The sequence below is a fragment of the Sciurus vulgaris genome, assembly GCF_902686455.1.
Source record: "Sciurus vulgaris genome assembly, chromosome: 6".
NCBI lineage: Eukaryota > Metazoa > Chordata > Mammalia > Rodentia > Sciuridae > Sciurus > Sciurus vulgaris.
Window position 1 is genome coordinate 62,792,400 of NC_136466.1, and position 18,890 is coordinate 62,811,289.

At 47.0% G+C, this 18,890-nt stretch overlaps 1 protein-coding gene across 1 annotated transcript in view; it reads right to left on the reverse strand.

Annotated features, from left to right (window-relative positions):
• Window positions 1–18,890, reverse strand: part of ABLIM3 (actin binding LIM protein family member 3) — a 111,014-nt gene that overhangs the window by 40,941 nt on the left and 51,183 nt on the right. The window contains 5 exon segments of the mRNA XM_079144815.1: window positions 278–365; window positions 5,804–5,897; window positions 9,647–9,773; window positions 15,345–15,457; window positions 17,387–17,570. Coding sequence (XP_079000941.1) covers window positions 278–365; window positions 5,804–5,897; window positions 9,647–9,773; window positions 15,345–15,457; window positions 17,387–17,570 — 606 coding nt within the window.

Consider the following 18,890-nt stretch of genomic DNA (forward strand, 5'->3'; position numbering starts at 1 on the left):
CCACCCCCAGGCAGAACCAGAGGATCTTCTTAGAGCACTGCCAGGGAAGCAGGCCAGCTGAGCAGCAGGTGGAGGCGCACAGGACGGAAGGCAGATTACATGTCACTTCATATTAGCCACACCAGCAACTTTTTCCATCCACCCAGAGAGAAGCGAATTAATTGCAATTTTGAGGACAAGCCAACAAGCAAAGATAATATCAGAATGGAAGGAGGCCACATCTCCTTTTCAGTCATGAGTGGATCAGAATGCCTTATAGAGGGTCCGATTTGCTTACCTGTGAGGTACATCTCTTCCCCTTCTGTGAACATCTGGTGGCAGCGCACACATCTAGCACAGGTGGGGTGGTAGTGCTTCCCTCCTGCCTATGGAAATCAAGAGATGAAATAGGATGTCAGAGCTAGGGCAACTGTCCAGTGGGCAACTAAATCCAGAAACATATGAGAGTCTACCCAGGAAGCTTGGTGACTCCCTCCATGGTTCCCTGATGGAAACTCAGGGGACTTCCATGGACACCTGCAGGGAAAAGGGTCCTGCAGAGGCCACTAGTTCCATCTCTTCATTTCCATGAGAAAATAGTTTTGCTTTGAGGACATCTCAGCATCTCCCTACATGTGGGGCCTTTACTACTAGTGGTACTTACTGGAAATGGCTTTAAATGGCTCATGAACTTAGGATATGATAATATTCAACTTCAACAAAGAAATGATCTCCTTTTAAATCTTCTATCAATTCTTCTTTTATCAACGACAAAGTGCCAGTTTGATGCCAGTACATGTTTAACATTTATCCAAAACATACTCATCTTTCCTTTTAAGAATGAGAACAGGTGCGAGGCTTGCAGCCTCCACAAACAATAGCATCTAGCTAGCACTGTATTCAATTTGGAGGTATCTGCACCATGGCAAATGAGACAGGCTTTCCTGCAGTATAACTTTTCTTGTATGTCAGTGAGGTGACTGAAGGACAAATCAAAGTACTAAAGAATAAGTGAACATACAAGGTTCACAGACATGGTACAAATTGTGAATGGCATGTGAAGGACACATTTTTAGTGCTCAGTGGTACTCAAAAAGCCAAGGCTTGCTGGGAGTGCCTAGCCCTCAGGCCAAACTGTTGCACCTGGGTACCTTGGCCCTGAGTCCAGTCCACCCTGATTTGGCTTTGGTGAGTCCCCTTCCCTTTCTCCACCTTTATCCCCCACTAGTATTTACATTAAAAATGGAAATGACTGCAGCCACAAATTCTTCTATGTAGGAAGAAACAGCCTCCGAGAAGGCTGTGCCTCAAGGTCTCACTGGAAGCCAGCAGCAGTATTGGGGCCAGATCTGTGGGAGCAGCCACCAGATCAATACTGCAATCCATACTGATAAGTCTGACACTAACATCACAGCTGGAAAAACTTGGTGTATAAAGGCCCTTTGGTGGCAGCTCCTGTGTTTTTATATGGTAAGAGTGGGGCAGCAACTGGCTTGGGAAGTGGGGCTTGTTTGGAAGGAATATTTTGCAGGTTAGGGAAGAGGTTTTTTGGGGGCAGGGGCAGGGTGGTGGGTAATGCCTGGGGGAAACAGATGGATATTTGGGAGTTGTAAAGTCCCCTTTTCCAATTTACCACTTGGTCTGATGCTTCTAACTCAAAAATTATAATTGCATAATAAGCCTATTGCCAACCATTTTGGAAGAGTGGGGTGTTGGGCTTACCTATTCTAGAGATACTCAATTTATTCTAAAAACCTAGCAAGAATGTAAAAAGGGAAAATTTTTTACAAAAGGAAAAAAAATATTTTCAACATCCCCTTTTGTCATTCTTGGTTATTTATGTGACTCCCACCAATGAGAAAATGTCCTTGTCATCATCCAAGCAAACTACATTCAAACTTTAGAAGGAACCTGCTATTTTCCCAAGCTGGGAAGTCGTGGGACTGATTCTCTGGTATCATGACAAAGATAATAGGTTTAATTAGTAGCCTCTTCCTACTCTATGTCTTTTTTATCATTTCAATTATAGACCTTATTCCCAGGGTGATGACAGTGCCTTGGCAAAAGTGAAGCATAGCATCTTCCTAAATGTCACACCCCACCACTCCACCCAAGCTGAAAGAGGTTCTGTGCCCATCTCAGCAACCCTGGCCACTGAGGGTGTAGAAAATGAGTCAAGGGAAGGGAGGCTGTTAGAGCAGCCTGCACCCAAGCCAGTGAGATAAGACCACTGCAGCTGTCAACAGCCCAAATCAAGGAAATAGTGAAGAAAACCAGCCAAGTTGGCACCAGAAAAATGGGGCCATGTTGGAAAGGCCTGAGAATGGCAACCAAGGTGAGGGATGCAGCAAGCAGCCCAAGTTCTGGTTCCAATGGTAGGATGTGGCCAGGGAAGGAAGGATGGGGACTGATATTCTGCACATTGAGCTGTCACTGAGGAAGGGATTGTGGGATGGCTTGAGGAGTGAATTGGAAGGGTTGAGATGAGAAAAGGAGAAACAATTTGATTAAGTGCCCATAGTTTACCGGTCAAAAGCTGGGCCCTGCCTGGTCAACAGCACCAGAAACAGCACCAAGCCTTTCCTTGGTGGGACTACCTGTCTCCCACCTCAGTCCACCTGGTGAAGTAGTGCTGACTGCACTAATAAGCTTGTTCTAATTCTATGGGCACAATGATGGGCTCAGTGATGGGTCTGAAATTGTCCAGTCGGGTCAGTTCCAGGATGTTTGCTGAGCTAATAGGAGACAGGATTGCTTTCCACTAAGGATGCTGGCTGATGGGATGTAAGCCTGGAGGGAATGGTGTTCAGCATTCTCATCATGAAGAGAAGTGCCCCCCGAGAACAGAGCCAATGTAGAAGAAAGTAGAGCTGAGATAACCAGAGCTTTCAAGTAATTCTCCTTTAGGCACTAGATCCAACTATGCCTGAAGCCAGAACTATTCCTGGCTTCACTTCCTTTTCGGCCTGAGCCATTTGAGTAGTTTCTATATTTGTACCCAAATAAGTCCTAACATATCTGTTAGGAATGAAATGATAGAAGTAGTCTCTATTGTTAGACAAAGACGATGATTCAGGGAAAGTAACTTTCTTAAGGTTTCATGGCACCATTAGAATTCAAGTCTGTTTCAGTGCAACCAGGAATTTTTTCTTGACATTGTGCTACCTCAAACCCATCTGAGTGGCTTAGAGCTGTGAGCATCAGTGTAGGATACAGGATCCTGGAGTCCTAGATTTTACCTCTGTGCCTACCAGGAATATTGTCTGTGACCTTGAAAAGGCAACCTCAAGTCTCGGGTCTCACTTTTCTCATCTGTAAAATGAGGAGGTTGAACTAGTTGATTTCTAAGTCTTTTCCAGCTCTAAGAAAAAAAAATCAATAAGCCCAAGATGCTAATGGAGCCCTGTACAAGTGAAATCAATCAAAATTCAGTTACAGTTGCCTTGGAGGAAGAGATTACCACCATGCTAAACAATAATGATGCTTGGGGAAAAGACAGACACCATCGATAAAATTTCAAAGCAGCTGGGAAATGCTGGAACAGCTCCCCATCCAGAGTCCTGTGTACAATTGGAATTCTTTCCTTCTCAAAAGAAAAGCCAGCTTTTGTGATCTCCCATTCCACTGGCTCCACTACATTCTAGATGCCTCTTCATCACAGGCAGGCAGAGCATCCAGCAATTCTTCCTCAAGGCCACTTTTCCCCACCCCCAACAACTTTTTACGAGCCCCATGACCCTTAACAGCTCTACAGAGTTTGGCCAACACATTGATTGACCTTGCCATATTTTCTGAAGTTCTGGCCTTTCACTGTCCGCTCTGATCTCTTCCCACATCCCTGACTGTCCCTCTTCTTTCTCTGATAACTCCTCCATCTCTGTAGGCAGCTACTCTCCAAAGCTGGCTCTAGCTCCCTTCCTCTCCTCTCTCTCTCTCTGTTGTAGAGATCCTGACAATGCCCATGGTGCTATTACTCAAATCTTTTTGTTTTGAGATTGGCCCCTTCAAGGCTGAGCCTTGTTTTTGAGTTCTGATCCACATTTTGGACTGCCTTCTTGCACCCCTCCTGGATTGCAATCACAACCTGTCCACTTGGCATGTTTCTGCCCAGACTAACTTGTCTCTCTGTCATTCCTAGTTCAGCAGATGGAGACAACAGACTTCCTATCATCCAGTTCGATATTTTGGTACCACTCTTGGCTTCATCTCTTTCAGTTCCCACATCTACAATTTGCCCCATAGTTACAGAGTTGTTGGAATTCTACTTCTATTAATGCTGGAGACAAAGATGGTTGCCCTTGTCATATGATGGACTCCTTCCTGGTCTCCTCGTCCAGTTTCCTTCCTTCAAGTTTAGCCTGTGAACATCATCAGGTTATCTTCTTGGAGGTGGTGGTGCAGCTCCAACCAGGTCCCTCCTGCCCAATCTTTCCGCAATTCCCCATTGTATGAATCACACACAAACTCCTCAGTCCTGAATCCCAGGTCTGTGAAACTGGGCCCAGCAGCCCTTTCTGTGCTCATGCCCTATCCTCTGCTTTGCACCCCCCATTGCTCCTTTGAGATGCTGCATAGTTTAACAACTTGGTGCATTTGTTCATCTTCTTCCCTCTGATTCCCTATAGTCAATTCTCCACATAGTGCAAACTTTAAAAAATGTAATCTTATGTTGCTCCTTGGTTTAAAACTCTCCAATGACTTTCCACTGCACTTTGTATAAAGCCCAAACTCCTAAACATGGTCTATAAAGTTCTATGAGATTTGCCCTCTATGATATACTCCATCTTCCCCACCCTCAATTTATGAATTCAGCTATGTTGACCCTTTTCTCTGTTCCCTGTAGGGGTCAGGCCCATCCTTCCCCTTGCTCATGTGCTGGTCTCCCCACCCTCAGGCTCTCTTCACTGCATCTCCTTGGAGAGTCCTTTTCTGGTTGCCATATTCTCTCTTGCTGAGCTCACATGTGGCACAGAATCCTTCTCAACTCAGCACTCATGGTAACCACCATCAGCTGGCCAGATTTGGCAAAACTAGTAATTCTGCTCATAGTAGCTCACCTAGTCTGCCACATCCCAGCCCTTGTCAGATGAAAAATAAGCCTAGAGATATGAAAATCCTCACCCCAAATCTGAGGATGAGTTAGCAGTAGAGTCCATATTAGATCCCAGTTGTTCCTTCTCTTCTGTTATTATTTTTTCCTTTGTACCCAACTTTTTTCTGTTTCTAAATCCTCAAGGTGAATTAGAGAAGGCAGCTTCTGGGTCACATGGTATGAAAAGGAAGGCCAGGAAGGCCAGTGGACAGGGGGCTCAGGCAAGGACTCAGCAAGGTGTTGCAGGTTGTCTGTTACTGGCAGAGTGAGCTGTGCATCAGAGGCTGAGAACTGTTGCCATGGTGATGGACCAGCCAAAGAAGGGCTTAGGGAGCAAGCTGCTAGACATGCTGGTTTTTAAATCAGCACATTACCAAAGACTTAAAAAATGAAAAAAAAAAAAAAAAAAGCTTCCATCCTTAGGCAAGGCTGGCAGGAAAATCCTAATTGTTACTCCCCAGAAATCTGTCTGGGTCTGAATCCAAAGAAGCAACTGATTTTTCCAGCACAGCAATTTTTGAACCAGGAATAACTGTGTTTACTTTATCATTCTGGGGGTGTTCAGAGATCTTGGCAAGGTTATCTGTTTGAGGTGATGTAGCAAGCAAAGCTGGGGGAGGTTTAGGCGATGGAAGAAGGGGTCTGGGGTGACGTTCTCTTTCCTTGGTGATAGCATTTTGGAGTCACAGACCATCTTGCTCACGTATCTTCATGGTTACTTGGGCCACTCACCTCCAAGACCCTGCCGCTGATGTATCGATCACAGGTCTCACATTTAATGCCAAACTGGGAGTGGTAGTCAGACTCGCAGTATGGAACACCATCCCTGCAAGAGGAAATTGACACAGCATGAGAAAGTTAGTGGGCTCCATGGGGGTGTCCCGTGGCAGTGCCAGGACCTGCAGCCTAAGGTGTTTGGGCCAAGGTGGGAAGTGCTTGGGGAGCTTGTTTAAAATGCAAATTCCTCCGGGTCCTCCCTGGAACTGTGGAATCTGAGAATCCCTGGGATGGGGGCCCAGGAATTGCATCTGGTGAGCTTCCCAGCATGGATGGCAGCTCTTGCTCTGGGTGCCAGCCTCAGGTGACCCTTTTCCACCCTCCTTCTGCCCCTCTCCAAGTCCATTCTCTTGCCTTAGCCCTCAAAAGACTCTGAAAGTTATTTAAAATATCTAAGTGTTGTTTTATTTAGAATAGGTAATATCATTGTGGCACAGCATTCTCAAGGCATAATGGGAGAAGTCCCCACCTTCCTTCTAGTCCCGCCCAGTGTTCCTTCCAGGTGTAATAGATATGATCAATGTTTTACATATCCTTAAGGGCTCCTCTTTTAATCAAACATTTCACCTGTAGTGAAAGAACCATCTGGTTGTGCTGCTAGATCAGCAGCTTCCCTGAACACCTCCTACGCTCTCCATTTCTACCCAGTGCTTAGGACTCAGCAGACAGAGAAGACTGCCATTGACTATCTTTACACTACCTCTTACTACAAATAACCACTAGCATGTCTTGCTTGGTGTGTACCGGGCCCTCTGGTGGTGTTTCACATTTAGTCCTTAGGGTAGTCCGATGGGCTCAGTGCTATGATTCCAACGTGTGGACAAGAAAACCTGAGCAGAAAGTAGTTGAGTGACTTGTCCCAGCCCTCCCAGGATGATATGAAGCTGGGATCTGAATCCAGACAGTCTGGTTTATCATTCAGGTTTACATGAGGATTAAAGGAGATAGGGCCTGTGTATCTGAGGGTATAGCATGGTGCCTTGCCCATGGCGAGTACTCAGCAAGGGGCAGCAATTGCCAAGACTGCTTAGAGGGGCTTTCGAGAAGAATGTGTGGTGTTCAGCTCTCCAGGGCTGACACAGAAACAGTTGGGGACGTTGGTGAGCTCAGCTTGGCCTCTGGGACCTGCCTAGCTCTCAGGGGTAGAGTTGAACTCTGAGGAGAGAGGGATGTCTCCCACACTTTTGGGTGTATGAGAACTTGGATCAAACAGTTGCGTAAAGGACAGGCGTGATATGTTTCCATCTCAAAGCCATGCTGGGGCTGCTGGGAGCCCTGTCTGGGCAGCGGGACAGCCAGTGCTTCCTGAAGGAGAAGCAACAAGGATGGCCAACGTGCGGCAAATGACAGGAGGTGAGACTAGGACTACAGAGGAAGGACTTTCTTGTGACTCTATGAGACAAGCCTCCTCCAACCCCTTCAAGTCTCCCAGCCCCCAAACAAGTTCTCACTCTGTGAGTGCAAGAGGGCTGCTTTGCAGGGGAAAAGAATCATTCATCAAAAGGCAGGTACAATGAGCCAGAAAAATTTAGGGTATAAATGCCAACACGACCTCATTTGGATGCTTGAGTTGGGGAGACCTTACGGAATTTAAAATATACATGGTTCTGAAAAGACAGATGATAAAGTGAAGATTTATTGGGCACTCATTAGGTACAAACACAGACCTCTGAACCTTTACACATCCCCACCAGGAGGTCATCTTATTAAACCTATTTTTATAAATGAGAAAATTAAGATTCTGAGTCCCTGGCTTAGGTCACACAGGCTGGGCTTCTACCCTGGGCATCTGATGCCATTGCCACTCTGCCTCAGCCAGGTGAGGAACCCAGAGGCAGACTGTAGAGACGCCAGATGTGGTGGGTAACCTGGGCTGGGCCTACTTGAGAGGAACTCTGAGGAAGCTCTTACTGACCCAGGGAATTCTGACTTGGGCTGATGACTTACTAAGGACACTCCTTCCTTGGCAGGCCCAGAGGGGAATGCCAAACTCCCGCTGACATGGCACTTAGAACTTTTGGTGACCTGACCTCAGCTCACCCCTGCAGTCTGGGACTCTGCGTCACCTCTGCACACACTCAAGCTCCCAAACAGGGTGGGGTGCTCACACTCACCCACCTCCCTTGTCTTGCTAGGCTAGGCATACACCTCTCCTTTGCATTTTCAAATCTTATTCCCTTTTCCAACATCCAGCTCAAAGACCACCACCTGCTATGAAGCTCACAGATTCCAGACTCCGCCTCCTGCAAAACAAACGTGATCCCCCGTTTTCTGAATATTCATAGTCTTTCACTTGCACTTTGGACATAGGCAGGTATTGTTTGGCCGGTATCCATCTCCCCCTCTGTTGGTACCAGTCCCAAGATTTTCCCTTGGAAGATACCCCTTCCCACTTGAGGCTACTATAGGTCACAAGGGCTGCTTTGATGGCTCTAGGATTGGATTCTTCTTGCTAGTGATTAATCAGGAATGGGTATGTGACCCAAGGGTAGCCAAATCAGAGGCAGCCCTGGGATATTTGCTGGAGGCCTTGAAAAACAGGTCTCTGACTGCTAGGCTTGCTAAGCTGATAGAAGGAAAAAAAAAAAAAAAAAAAAAAAAAAAAAAAACCACCTGGTGTTGCTGGCTATCCTCTTTGCTACTTAGGTAGGACCTACCTGAGAATGAATCCACACAGAGGAAGGAGGGAGGGAGGGAGAGAGAGAGAGAGATAGATCTGTAGACATCTTTAAACCCCTAGATGCAACCATGCCTGAAGCCAGAGTGCCTGACCTTCCCATTTCTGTGAGTCAATAAACTGCTGTTGCTTTTAAGTGAGTTAGAATTGGGTTTTCTGTCATTTATGATTGAAAAGGTTTTAAGATTTAAAATTCTCGTAACTCCTTTCACACTTCTCATTGGTGTCCTCATTCTTCATATATACAGCTTGTCTCCCTTATTAAACTGTGTCTTGAAAGCGGATACCATATACGCAGCAACTCTACATGCACACCACCCCCTGGCATGAGGTCAGAGATGGGCCTAGGAAGCATCTGGGGTCAGAAAGTGTTAGTGTGCTTTTGGGTACTTCAATGTGTACATGTGGTCACTAGGACCTAGCAACAAGGGGGTCTTATCCGAAGCTGCAGTGTGCAGTTCCCTGGGGTTGGCTCCTCTGTCCTGCAGTCTTTCTGTGTCCTCTTGTTTCAGTTAAAAGCATTCAACAACTATATTATTGACGATGACCTGGCATTATTGACTGTGGAAAGAGGAAGCCACAGCAACTAAACAAAGCTCCTGTCCAGGTGGGGTGGGTGAACACCACCACTAGAGTAAGTGACTCCCCTGACTTCAGTATCCCATGGACACAGACCCCTCATGGGGAGAGTTAAGGGGGGTTAAGGTGCAGTTAGTAACTTCCTTGCACATAATAAAAGCCCAGTAAATGGTAGTTAGAATTATTAGCAGTATTAAAAAATTAGAACACAAGTATATAATTATAAATGCTGGCAGCCTGGGCAAAGGAAACAAGCAGGGCAGTCTGAGGGCTGGGATCAGGGGAGTGGAGGTGGGGAGTGGTGTAGAGGCCACTCCTGAGCAGGAGGCACAGGGAAGGAGCAAGTGCTGAGGAGGGCGAGACCATCACAGCGGAGGGAACACATGGGAGGGCCCGCAGGTGGAGAGAGGCTTTGTAGCCCGAGTGTGGCAGCTAGGAGTGAAGAGGGGTGATGCTGGAGATTCAGCTAGGGGCCCAGTGGCGCAGGCCATGCAGAATGCAGAGGCCCAGGAAGCAGGACCGGCAGGGAGAGGGACACCCACTTGCTGATGTACTCCCCAGTGAGGATGACGCTGCAGGTCTGGCACTTGAAACAGCTGACGTGCCATTGCTTGTCCAGTGCCAGGAGTGACTGGCCATGCTTGATCTCCTCCTTGCACCCAGCACAGTCTGCAAAGACAAGAGGACACAGCTGAGCAAAACACCCTGGGCTTCTTGGCCCTCCTGTCATCAACTCATGCCCACAACAAGGGACCCCCTTCCTGAACACGGTTTCCCACCTTGGCACTGGCAGCTTCCCAGACACTGCCAGGTGAGAGAAAAGGCCCCTGAAGACCTGGTCTGTCACCAGGAGACTTGCTGTAGTGGAGAAGGAGAAAGCTCCCTGCTTATCGTTGTGCCTGCTGTTCATCCACAATGGTCCTACAGGCTTCTTCCCTCCTCCAGTGGCTAACTGAGCTTGTGCATCTCTCTGTGACCTATCTCCTGGGAACTTGCAGCATGTGGCATGGCAGGCCCCGCCCCGACCTGTGGATTCAGCAAGATCTCTGTGTCCCATGAAGCTGGAGAAGCACCCCTCCAAGGGACAGTATGCTTTCTTTTTCTCTCTCCTTGCTGTACATTAAGTGGCGAGGGCCATGTCTGTGTTTTGAGGTTGAACCCATTCCTTTGCCCAGCATAGTGCTAGGCGCATAGTAGGAATTCAAAGCATGTCTGCTGAAGGAGTATGAATGGGTGGCCCTTAGAGTCCTCAGCAAAGGACAGGACTTGTCCTACCACCCCTTCCCCAATGCGCTTATATAGCAAATATTCACCTCCCAAGAAACAAAGATTAGAGTCTGATGAGTCTGCCCCAAACTAGAAATGTGCCCTCACTCCCTGTCACTGTCACTGTGGAATGTGTGTTGGGGCCAGCAGAATGTGGGGCAGGCCCAGCGGTCTGCCTGTTGCTCAATGAATGTCTGAGGAGGGGAGGGGCAGGAAATACAGTCAGTGGCCAAGGTACTTGGGAGATGCTGGGAATTCAGGCCTAGCTGACCGGATGGCCCACTTCAGAGGAGGATAGGGTCACGGGGCAAAGTTTACCACAGGACAAACCTCCCTGTTGGCGCCACAGGACAAATGCACATTTTGTAGCAGTGAGGAAAAAGGAGTTACAAGTACAGTTGGGGAAGCCTGGCCGGATAGCCCTCCATCCCACTGGGAGCCTGTCCTGGGAGAGAAGATGACGTGTCCGGGTGTCTAGGAGGGGTGCTGGGTCCAGTTGGCTTCAAGGAGGGGCTAGTCCTGTTGAAGTGTTGGTGTCTGAAGTGATGTGCTCAACCTTAACGTACACACTGCAGGCATGTGGTCAAGCTTTCTAGGCCACAGAGACTGAAATTGTGTGTCTGTGGGGCTCTCTAGTAGGGTTTAATAATTCCACAGGGGCTCTAAGTTCACAAAGTACCAGGTCAAATATCCCAGCCAGTGCAAGAACCTACCACATTATTGACATGTGCCTCCCCTACCCTGCTTAATCATATCCAGGGGCGAACAGCTCAGCCCTTCGTGAGGAAGTCTACTCTGTGTGGACAGGTGTGACTGCCATGGATGCCATCTTTATGTGGAGCTGATGCTACACTCCTTTGATTCCTCTACCCTTATGCAAATGAGAGTAATCATCTCTTTTCCCCACATGGTGTTTCCTTCAAATAAAGGGTTCCTCTGTACCCTTCTTAGTGCCTCACTGGCTCTGGTCAGCATTGGTCCGGTTCACTTGTGGAGACCAGGGAGGTGGGAATGCTATTGGCCAATGAAACAGTCCTCCACCTTGTCAATAAAACTTATTTAATAGCTGCATCCTTTCATGGTCACATTCCAGTGATGAGGCCCCTCCCGCTAAGTTAAAGTGAAAGTCTGAGATGAATTTAGCACCTTAAGCTAAAATTTTGGAGCTAGTACAGTGCAGTGGTTAGCTCTAGATGTGAGGTTGAGTGAGTGAGAAACCAGCTTAGGTGAGAACTATCTAGTTGTTTGACTTCTGAGCCCTGTTTTCCTCATCTGAATGCCTTCCTTATGATCAGCAGGCATAAGTAATATATGTATCCAATAAGTGGTTATTGTCATTATTTCTCACTCTTGTGTTTTTAACCCACATCCCATGTGATGCCTGATTTTTGATCTGAAGCTACAGGCAATGCTTCTCTTGTGGCGAAGCTCTGTTTATTCCTCCTCAAAGTTCTGGGATGACTTCTCCACGTTTCTTTTCATGATATATTGCTGTTCCTCCACTGTACTGGTTTCATATTTATCTGGATGGTTTTCTCCCTCTTCCTCTTCCTTTCACTCTTGACTACTGGTGGAGCTTCAGACATCCCATCTGGGAGCCCAAGGATCAGGTGTCATGAGCAGAGTCATGAGAACCACCCTACACTGAGTTGGCTTCCGCAGAGCCAGTTGTCCACTCCTCATACCTTCCTCTCCATTCCAAAATTACAATCACTAGCTGGCAGAAAGTCTGATGCCACCACCTGTTCCTCAAGTCCCTTAGTTTATTACTAAAGCCTCTAAAGACCTCTGGCCACTGTTTTTAGTTTAGTACACTATGTCATTCATTCCACTTAGATCAGTAAAAATAAGTGGGTTTTATGAGTCACAGCAAGCTACCCACTTTGTTTCACGCAACTAATCCAGGAAGACATACCCCTTCCAATTAGCAAGTCATGTTTCTGGTAGGGGGTGTTAACAGAATAGCCTCTAGAATCAGGCTGCCTGTTCTCCTGTCTTATTACCTGTGTCACTTTGGGGAAATCATTTTGCCCTTTGAGTCTGTAGTAATTAAATGAAATGTTTTGTGTAGAATGTCTAATGCAGTGCCTGACAATGGTAATAATCAATGCTGATGGTGGTGATGATGGTGATTCTGGCACTGATAGTGGGAGTTGGTATTGATAGGAGCAGTGATGGAGATGTGATGCTAGTGATGGTGATGATGACGTGATGGTGGTGGTGGTGGTAATGAAGGTGATAGTGATGATAATGGTAGTAATGGTGATGATGATAGTGGTGGTGGTGATGGTGGTGGTTATTGTGATAGTGGTAGTGATGGTGATGGTGGTGGGGATGGTGATGATAGTAGTGGTGGTAGTGTTAAGTGATGTGGTGGTGATGACAGTGATGGTAGTGATGTGGTGGTTATGGGGATGGTGGTGATGGTAGTTATGGTAGTGGTTACGATGATGGTAGTAGTGGTGGTGGTGGTGGAGATGGAGATGATGATGGTGGTGGTGTTAAGTGATGTGGTGGTGATGGTAGTGATGGTAGTGATGGTGGTGGTGACGGTGATGGTGATGGTGGTGGTGATGGTGATGGTGATGGTGGTAGTGGTGGTGGTGTTGATGGTGATGATGGTAGTGATGGTAGTGATGTTAAGTGATGGTGGTGGTGACGGTGATGGTGATGGTGGTGATGTTGATGCTGCAACTGCTGCTGGTTCTTGTCTGTGAGATCTATGAGAAGATGTTTCTTTTTCATGTTACTCTGGAAAGTAACATGATTCTTTCCCCTTGACAGTTCCTGAGTATTCTTCTTGATCTCTTTTGAGCAAACACGGCTCCTGTTTTTCAAGAATATCTTTATTTACCCTGCAAAGATAAAACTGCACACTGCTGTAGCTTAAGGGGAAAAAAAAAGGTTCTTTTTCCTCTTCCATGACATATTCTTCTTCTTAGCAACCTCTTGGATCTGGCTGATCTCCTGACTCCTCTTTCATCCTTGGGAACTCAGGAAATCTTCCAGCATGCTCTCTAGTCAGCCTCCCTTGCATTGCAGCATGAACGGTGAACACCCTAGGAAAAAATACTACTACGAAACATGTGGATCCATGGATTGGTGTGTTTGTGCTGAGTAACGAGAGGCCACAATCCTGAAAGCTTCCTCTGAAAACTGTTCACAAACTCATGTATCCCTTTTCACTCACTTTCCCTCTTATTTCTCTGCCTCCTGATCTGCAAAATTATGGTGGAGACATTTAGGAGACTTTCTCTGAGAAAAGTTCACACACAGATTGCACACTCGCTGAGGAAACCCGCCTCCTGCCAGACCCCTGCTCACAGAAACGTGTGGCACAGCCTGAGAGAAGTAACAGGAATCTTCATCTCAGTGCTCCTTTGGTGTGCTCATTTTATATTTTACATACTACAGCATGTGTTGTATGTTAGCTTAATTCTTACATGCTAACATATTTGCTTTTACAACAATCCTGAGAGGATAAGAAATTTCATCCTTCTCTCATGGCTGGGTAAAATGCGTCTCAGGAAGGCTCCGTGACTGATTTTGTATCTTGCAGAAGGTTGGCAGCCTCCTGACTCAAGTTTGCCTCCTTCTCTGCCGATTTGCATGTTGGTTCCACTGGCCTCTGGGGTTCTCAGCAACATCAGTCACAGGGCCACAGACCTGCGATTCCAGCCTCTGAGTGTTTCCGGATGATGTTTCCAAGGACTTATGAAGGATAACAGCATGTACACTCAGCCACCTTGAGATGGAAACTTGGTTAGAACAGCAAACTGTTCTTGGGCATCACCAAGGACACCGAAGAAATGGCGCTGCACATTCCAGGAACAGATTCCAATTGAGTGAAGGGAAGGACAAGCCTGGGAGGGAGCCTTCCCCCAGCCCTTCGCTCAGCTGACCACGGCCAGCAGACTCTAATGGAGCCCCTGGGAACTGAACCCTGCTGACTCGGGGTGTTCTCTGCTCACCCTCCTCCAGGGGATGCAGCCCCCGCATGCTGACTCTGCTGATGCCATGCTGGCAGCCTCTGCACCGCACCGTGATACAACCCAGGAAGCTAATGGGTTTTCATTGATTCTCTCCATGGGGCCAGCCAGAGTGTCATATAACATGAAAGAACACTGGAGCCTAGTGTGGCTGACAGAGACCCAGGGGGCCGGTCCATGTGTGTGCGGGCGCATGAAGTCAGCGGTCTGACGAGGGTGTCTGGGAACAGTAATTTAGACATCTTGTTGCTAGATGCACTTGAGTGGGATGGACTTCCACCATGAGGACACTGCTCTGAGACACACTCGTGAGCCTCACTATTTCTCCAATCTGTGGTTTGCTGATAAAATGTAAGATGGCATGGCAGATGCCCCTCATCCCTACATAATGGTTCTCAATCTTAGGAACACCAAATGAATCACTCAGGAAGCTTACTAAGAGGGTTGGCTCTTATAGTCCATCCCTAGAGGTCCAAGGCAAGCCCAGAAATTTTCATTTTCACAACTTCCACAGTGAAGCTGACAAAGAGGTCTGTGGAACATTCTCTCCAAAGCACTAGCTCATCTCTTGTTTGCTCCCAGGTGCTCCCTACTTTGTCTTTTGTGAGACATGACTGCCAAGTTTTTCTTAGTGGAGTTTGTAAAAGCTGAGGACCACTGGTGACAAAACACTTGATCAATCCTGTCATGGCATCCTTGGGACATAAGAGCAGGAACCTAGCTTGTCATAGGAGAGAGCCACCCAAGTGACTGATCAAATGGCACTGGCTATCGCTGTTTCCAGTCAGGCAGCCTGTCTTCCCTGCAGTATGCTTGTGAAGCTGTGTGTCTGGGCACTATGCCAAGTGGGTCACACTTAGGAGATTCCAGGGTGGAAATCTCCTCTGCATCCCTTCATGCCTGTTGGAATGATGAACAGTGTCAGAACAGTGGAACCTGTAGAGACAGCACCCATGGACAGAGGTGCCTGGTGGGGAGGACTCACGGCTTGGTCCACGGATCTTGATGGGCTTACTGCTGGTCATGGACTGGGAGCATGTCTGGCACACACATTCTTTACCACTGAAGGTCACCTTGTCTCCAATGGGGAATGGCTTCCTGCAAGGGGAATGAGGAACAAAGTCAATGCCTCCTCTCCTGAGATTCTGTGACTCTGGTGACCTGATAACACACATGCTCAGAGCAATGCATTAACACATACCACTTGTCTTTTTAGAGTACCAGGAAAATTCAAATGCTATTCACAGTGACAGGCTGACTAAACCACTCAATGAGGTCCTGGAGGTCAGAACTGGATGTCCCAAAGAGCCATTTGTATGATTTGACACTGGGCAAATCATGCTGCTTATCTGGGCTTACATATCTCAACTTTAAGAGGAAGAGGCTACTAACTCCTCACAGAGTGGTTCTTCTTCCTGGAAGGATTTTTTTCCATCACCACTTGACATCCCCCCATGAAAAAAAAATCATTCAACTTCTGAACTCACCAAAATTTCTTGCTTTCACTATCCAGACATTTCTCAGAATCCTCTATCCCAACGGGAAGTTTAAAGTCCACAAATAACCCTTTCCCCTCCTGTTCTGTATTTGTTCGGTTTGCTTGGCCCAGAGGATTCAAGCTCATTCAGGTCCTGCCTCCCCAACTCAATTATCAACCATGCACAGAATTCCCACACTGCCAGTCCTGTTGCTTGGCTCTTCCTGCTCCTCCTGCGTTGGGACCACCTGTCCTATTGTCTCTAAGCATAACCACTGGCAAAGTCTTCCAGCAGTTCTCCGGTCCTCGTGTTTGCAGTGTGGGACAATGGAAGGAATGCTGGGCAGGAGGCAGGGGAACCATGCTCTTGCTGTGGCCCAGTCACTAGCTCATGGTAAAAAGATACAGCCTGAAACCTCTCCTGGAGCCATATGCACCCTCTGCGCTGACCTCTGATGGGTCTGGGATCCAGACCCCAAGCTCCAGGTCCTAAGAGATGAATGAATGAATGAATTTAATTGACTGATAATATTTTCTTACATACTCTGCTATTAGTCTCAATTAGAAACTCCAATTGGTTAGTTTCTCTAGTTGGTAACTAGCCAGTGGCTGTTTTTTGAGCATAATAATCGATCTATAAGTTCTTTTCCCAAATAAAAAAATGCAGATACACATCAATCATGCTTTACTTATTACTTAATCAGAGATGTCTATTAAATTTTAACATATTTGTTGGTAAGATTGAGGTTTTTTATTTCTTTTTTTTTTTTTTATCATCTCCTTAATGTGGTGCTTGGCATACAGCAGGCCCTTAATGTACATTTGCTAGATTAACAAGTGATTGAGATGCTGGGGTGGAGAAGCTGGGAGGGAGACACTCTCCATCTTTGGAGAGGTCTTGAGTGAAGCTAGATGGTTATCATGACAATGAGAAGAATAATAAAAGACACAAGAATTATAACAGACACACTATGTACCAGTTACTGAGCTAAGGTCTTTGCATGCATCATCTTACTGATCTTCACAAAAACTCAGTGAGGTTGCTGTGGTTTTGAGTTCTTATTACTGAGAGAGAAACTGAAATGTACAGAGGGGGGGTCCCTTGCTAGAGTCACCCTGAAAGCAGAAGGTGGTATTGAGATGGTGGAGGAAGGCTAAAACCAGACATCCTAGTACCACCTGTGGATGAAGACATGGGAGGCTGAGCCAGATCTGTGGTTTCCAGACTGCATTCTGAGGGCACTTAGTGGTTTTTTTGGGGGGGTGTAGGTGGGGCTTTTGATAGGACTGGGAGATTGAGCCTGGGGCTTGAATCCTCACTCTGCCTCCATCATAGGGTGAACTAGTGTTTTATATCATAGGAAGGGAGGGATTCAGCTGCTCAAAAGTTTGAATACCACTGGCTCTTCAGATACTTTCAGCCCTGTGGTTCTTGAAATCAGATATCTAGCATAAGCCCAGCAAGCCCCAGAACTGCTTGGGAAAGGCCATATCTTCCCCTTCCCTGGGACTCACACTGAGGGCCCAGGCCCCACTGGCCACCTGCTCACCTGCACAAGCTGCACACGAAGCACTTGGGGTGGTAGGTGCGGCCCAGGGCGGAGATGACCTCTCCTGTGATGAAGTCCCGGCAGCTGTCACAGCGGGTGCCATAGAGTTGCTGGTAGTCCTGGGTGCAGATGTACTCCTGGTTCTTGAAGAAGAAGCCCGACTGGGCCAGGCCACAGCCACACACTTGGGGGAAACAAGGAGGGAAACAAGGGCAGGTTGAGTCCAGGGAGAATCTATAAGCATGAGGTCCTCATTGGGGGAAAGGCTGGTATCTGATTTTGTCATGAGTGGCCAGAGAATGGTAGCAAAACAGACCCTATGGGACTTTGGGCCACTGTTACTTATGGTATGGCTGATAGACCACCTGTTTCAGAGTCATGTGGGGGCTTCTTCAGAGGCAGATGTGTGGGCCTGGTCAGATTCCCTGAGGCTGGGACCTGGCATCTGCATTCTGCACAGGGCCCAGCTGATGCTAATGCAACACCACTGATGTGGTACAATCCTTTCAATACACTCAAGTTTAAGGCCTGTGACTCATGCAGTGCTACACGGCTGGTAGTATCATGAATTATATAAAAGAATAGCTCAATTAAAAATCTCTTGGGTACTTCCTATGTACATGACTGCTAGGTGAAGAGCAGTGTGGACACCGCATGCTCCACATTCCAAACTGCAGACAGTTTCCCATGGCAATGGAATGGGTGGTTCGAATCCTCACCACAGCCACAGAGGATTGGTCTGTTCCAGCAAGAATGAGAAAGCACTCCCCAAACTGCAAAGAGCAAAAAATGTATGCTGAGGGAAGATCACACAGAAAGATGCCATATACCATGGATGAGGGGCCCTGGGGTAGGTGCAGGCAGGAAATACTGCGGGTAGGAGTGGTATAGAGACTGGGGTAGGGGTGGTGTTTATAGGGAATGGAGGGAAGTCATACAAGAAAAGGGTTTTAGACCAATTGCAGGAAGACCTTAATTCAAGAAGCTCAGGCTTTGTGGGATACTGAGAAGCCACAGCAGTTTTATCCCTCATTTTAACAAAATTACAAAAAAACCCTCAAGCATAAATAAATGTAGAGACAGGAATACATTCCTCATCATCTTGCTGCAGAAATGATCAAGTGCACTGATGACTTCAATAGTGCCATAATATGAATTTGTAAGGCATTTCATAAGTTCTCTTGGAATGTCCTTGTGGATATTATGAAGAAATATATTGAAGTCAGATAGTGGAAAAGGTGGATTTATAAGTGTCTGAACAACTGAATTATGTGGGAACAAGCTCCAAGAAAGGACTTTGACTGATGGGAAATAAGATTTTCTCAGAAGGAGTTAAGTTATGAAATCAAAACACCATGAGCAGAATGGAAAGAGGCAAAGTTTCTTCCATAGAAATGACCAGGACCAGCAGAAGTACAGCAACCCACTGAGTGCCTTCATTCAGCTAACATGAGGATGGATCCCTCAGGAAGGGCTGGTCAGCAGTAAAGGAAGGCAAATGGAA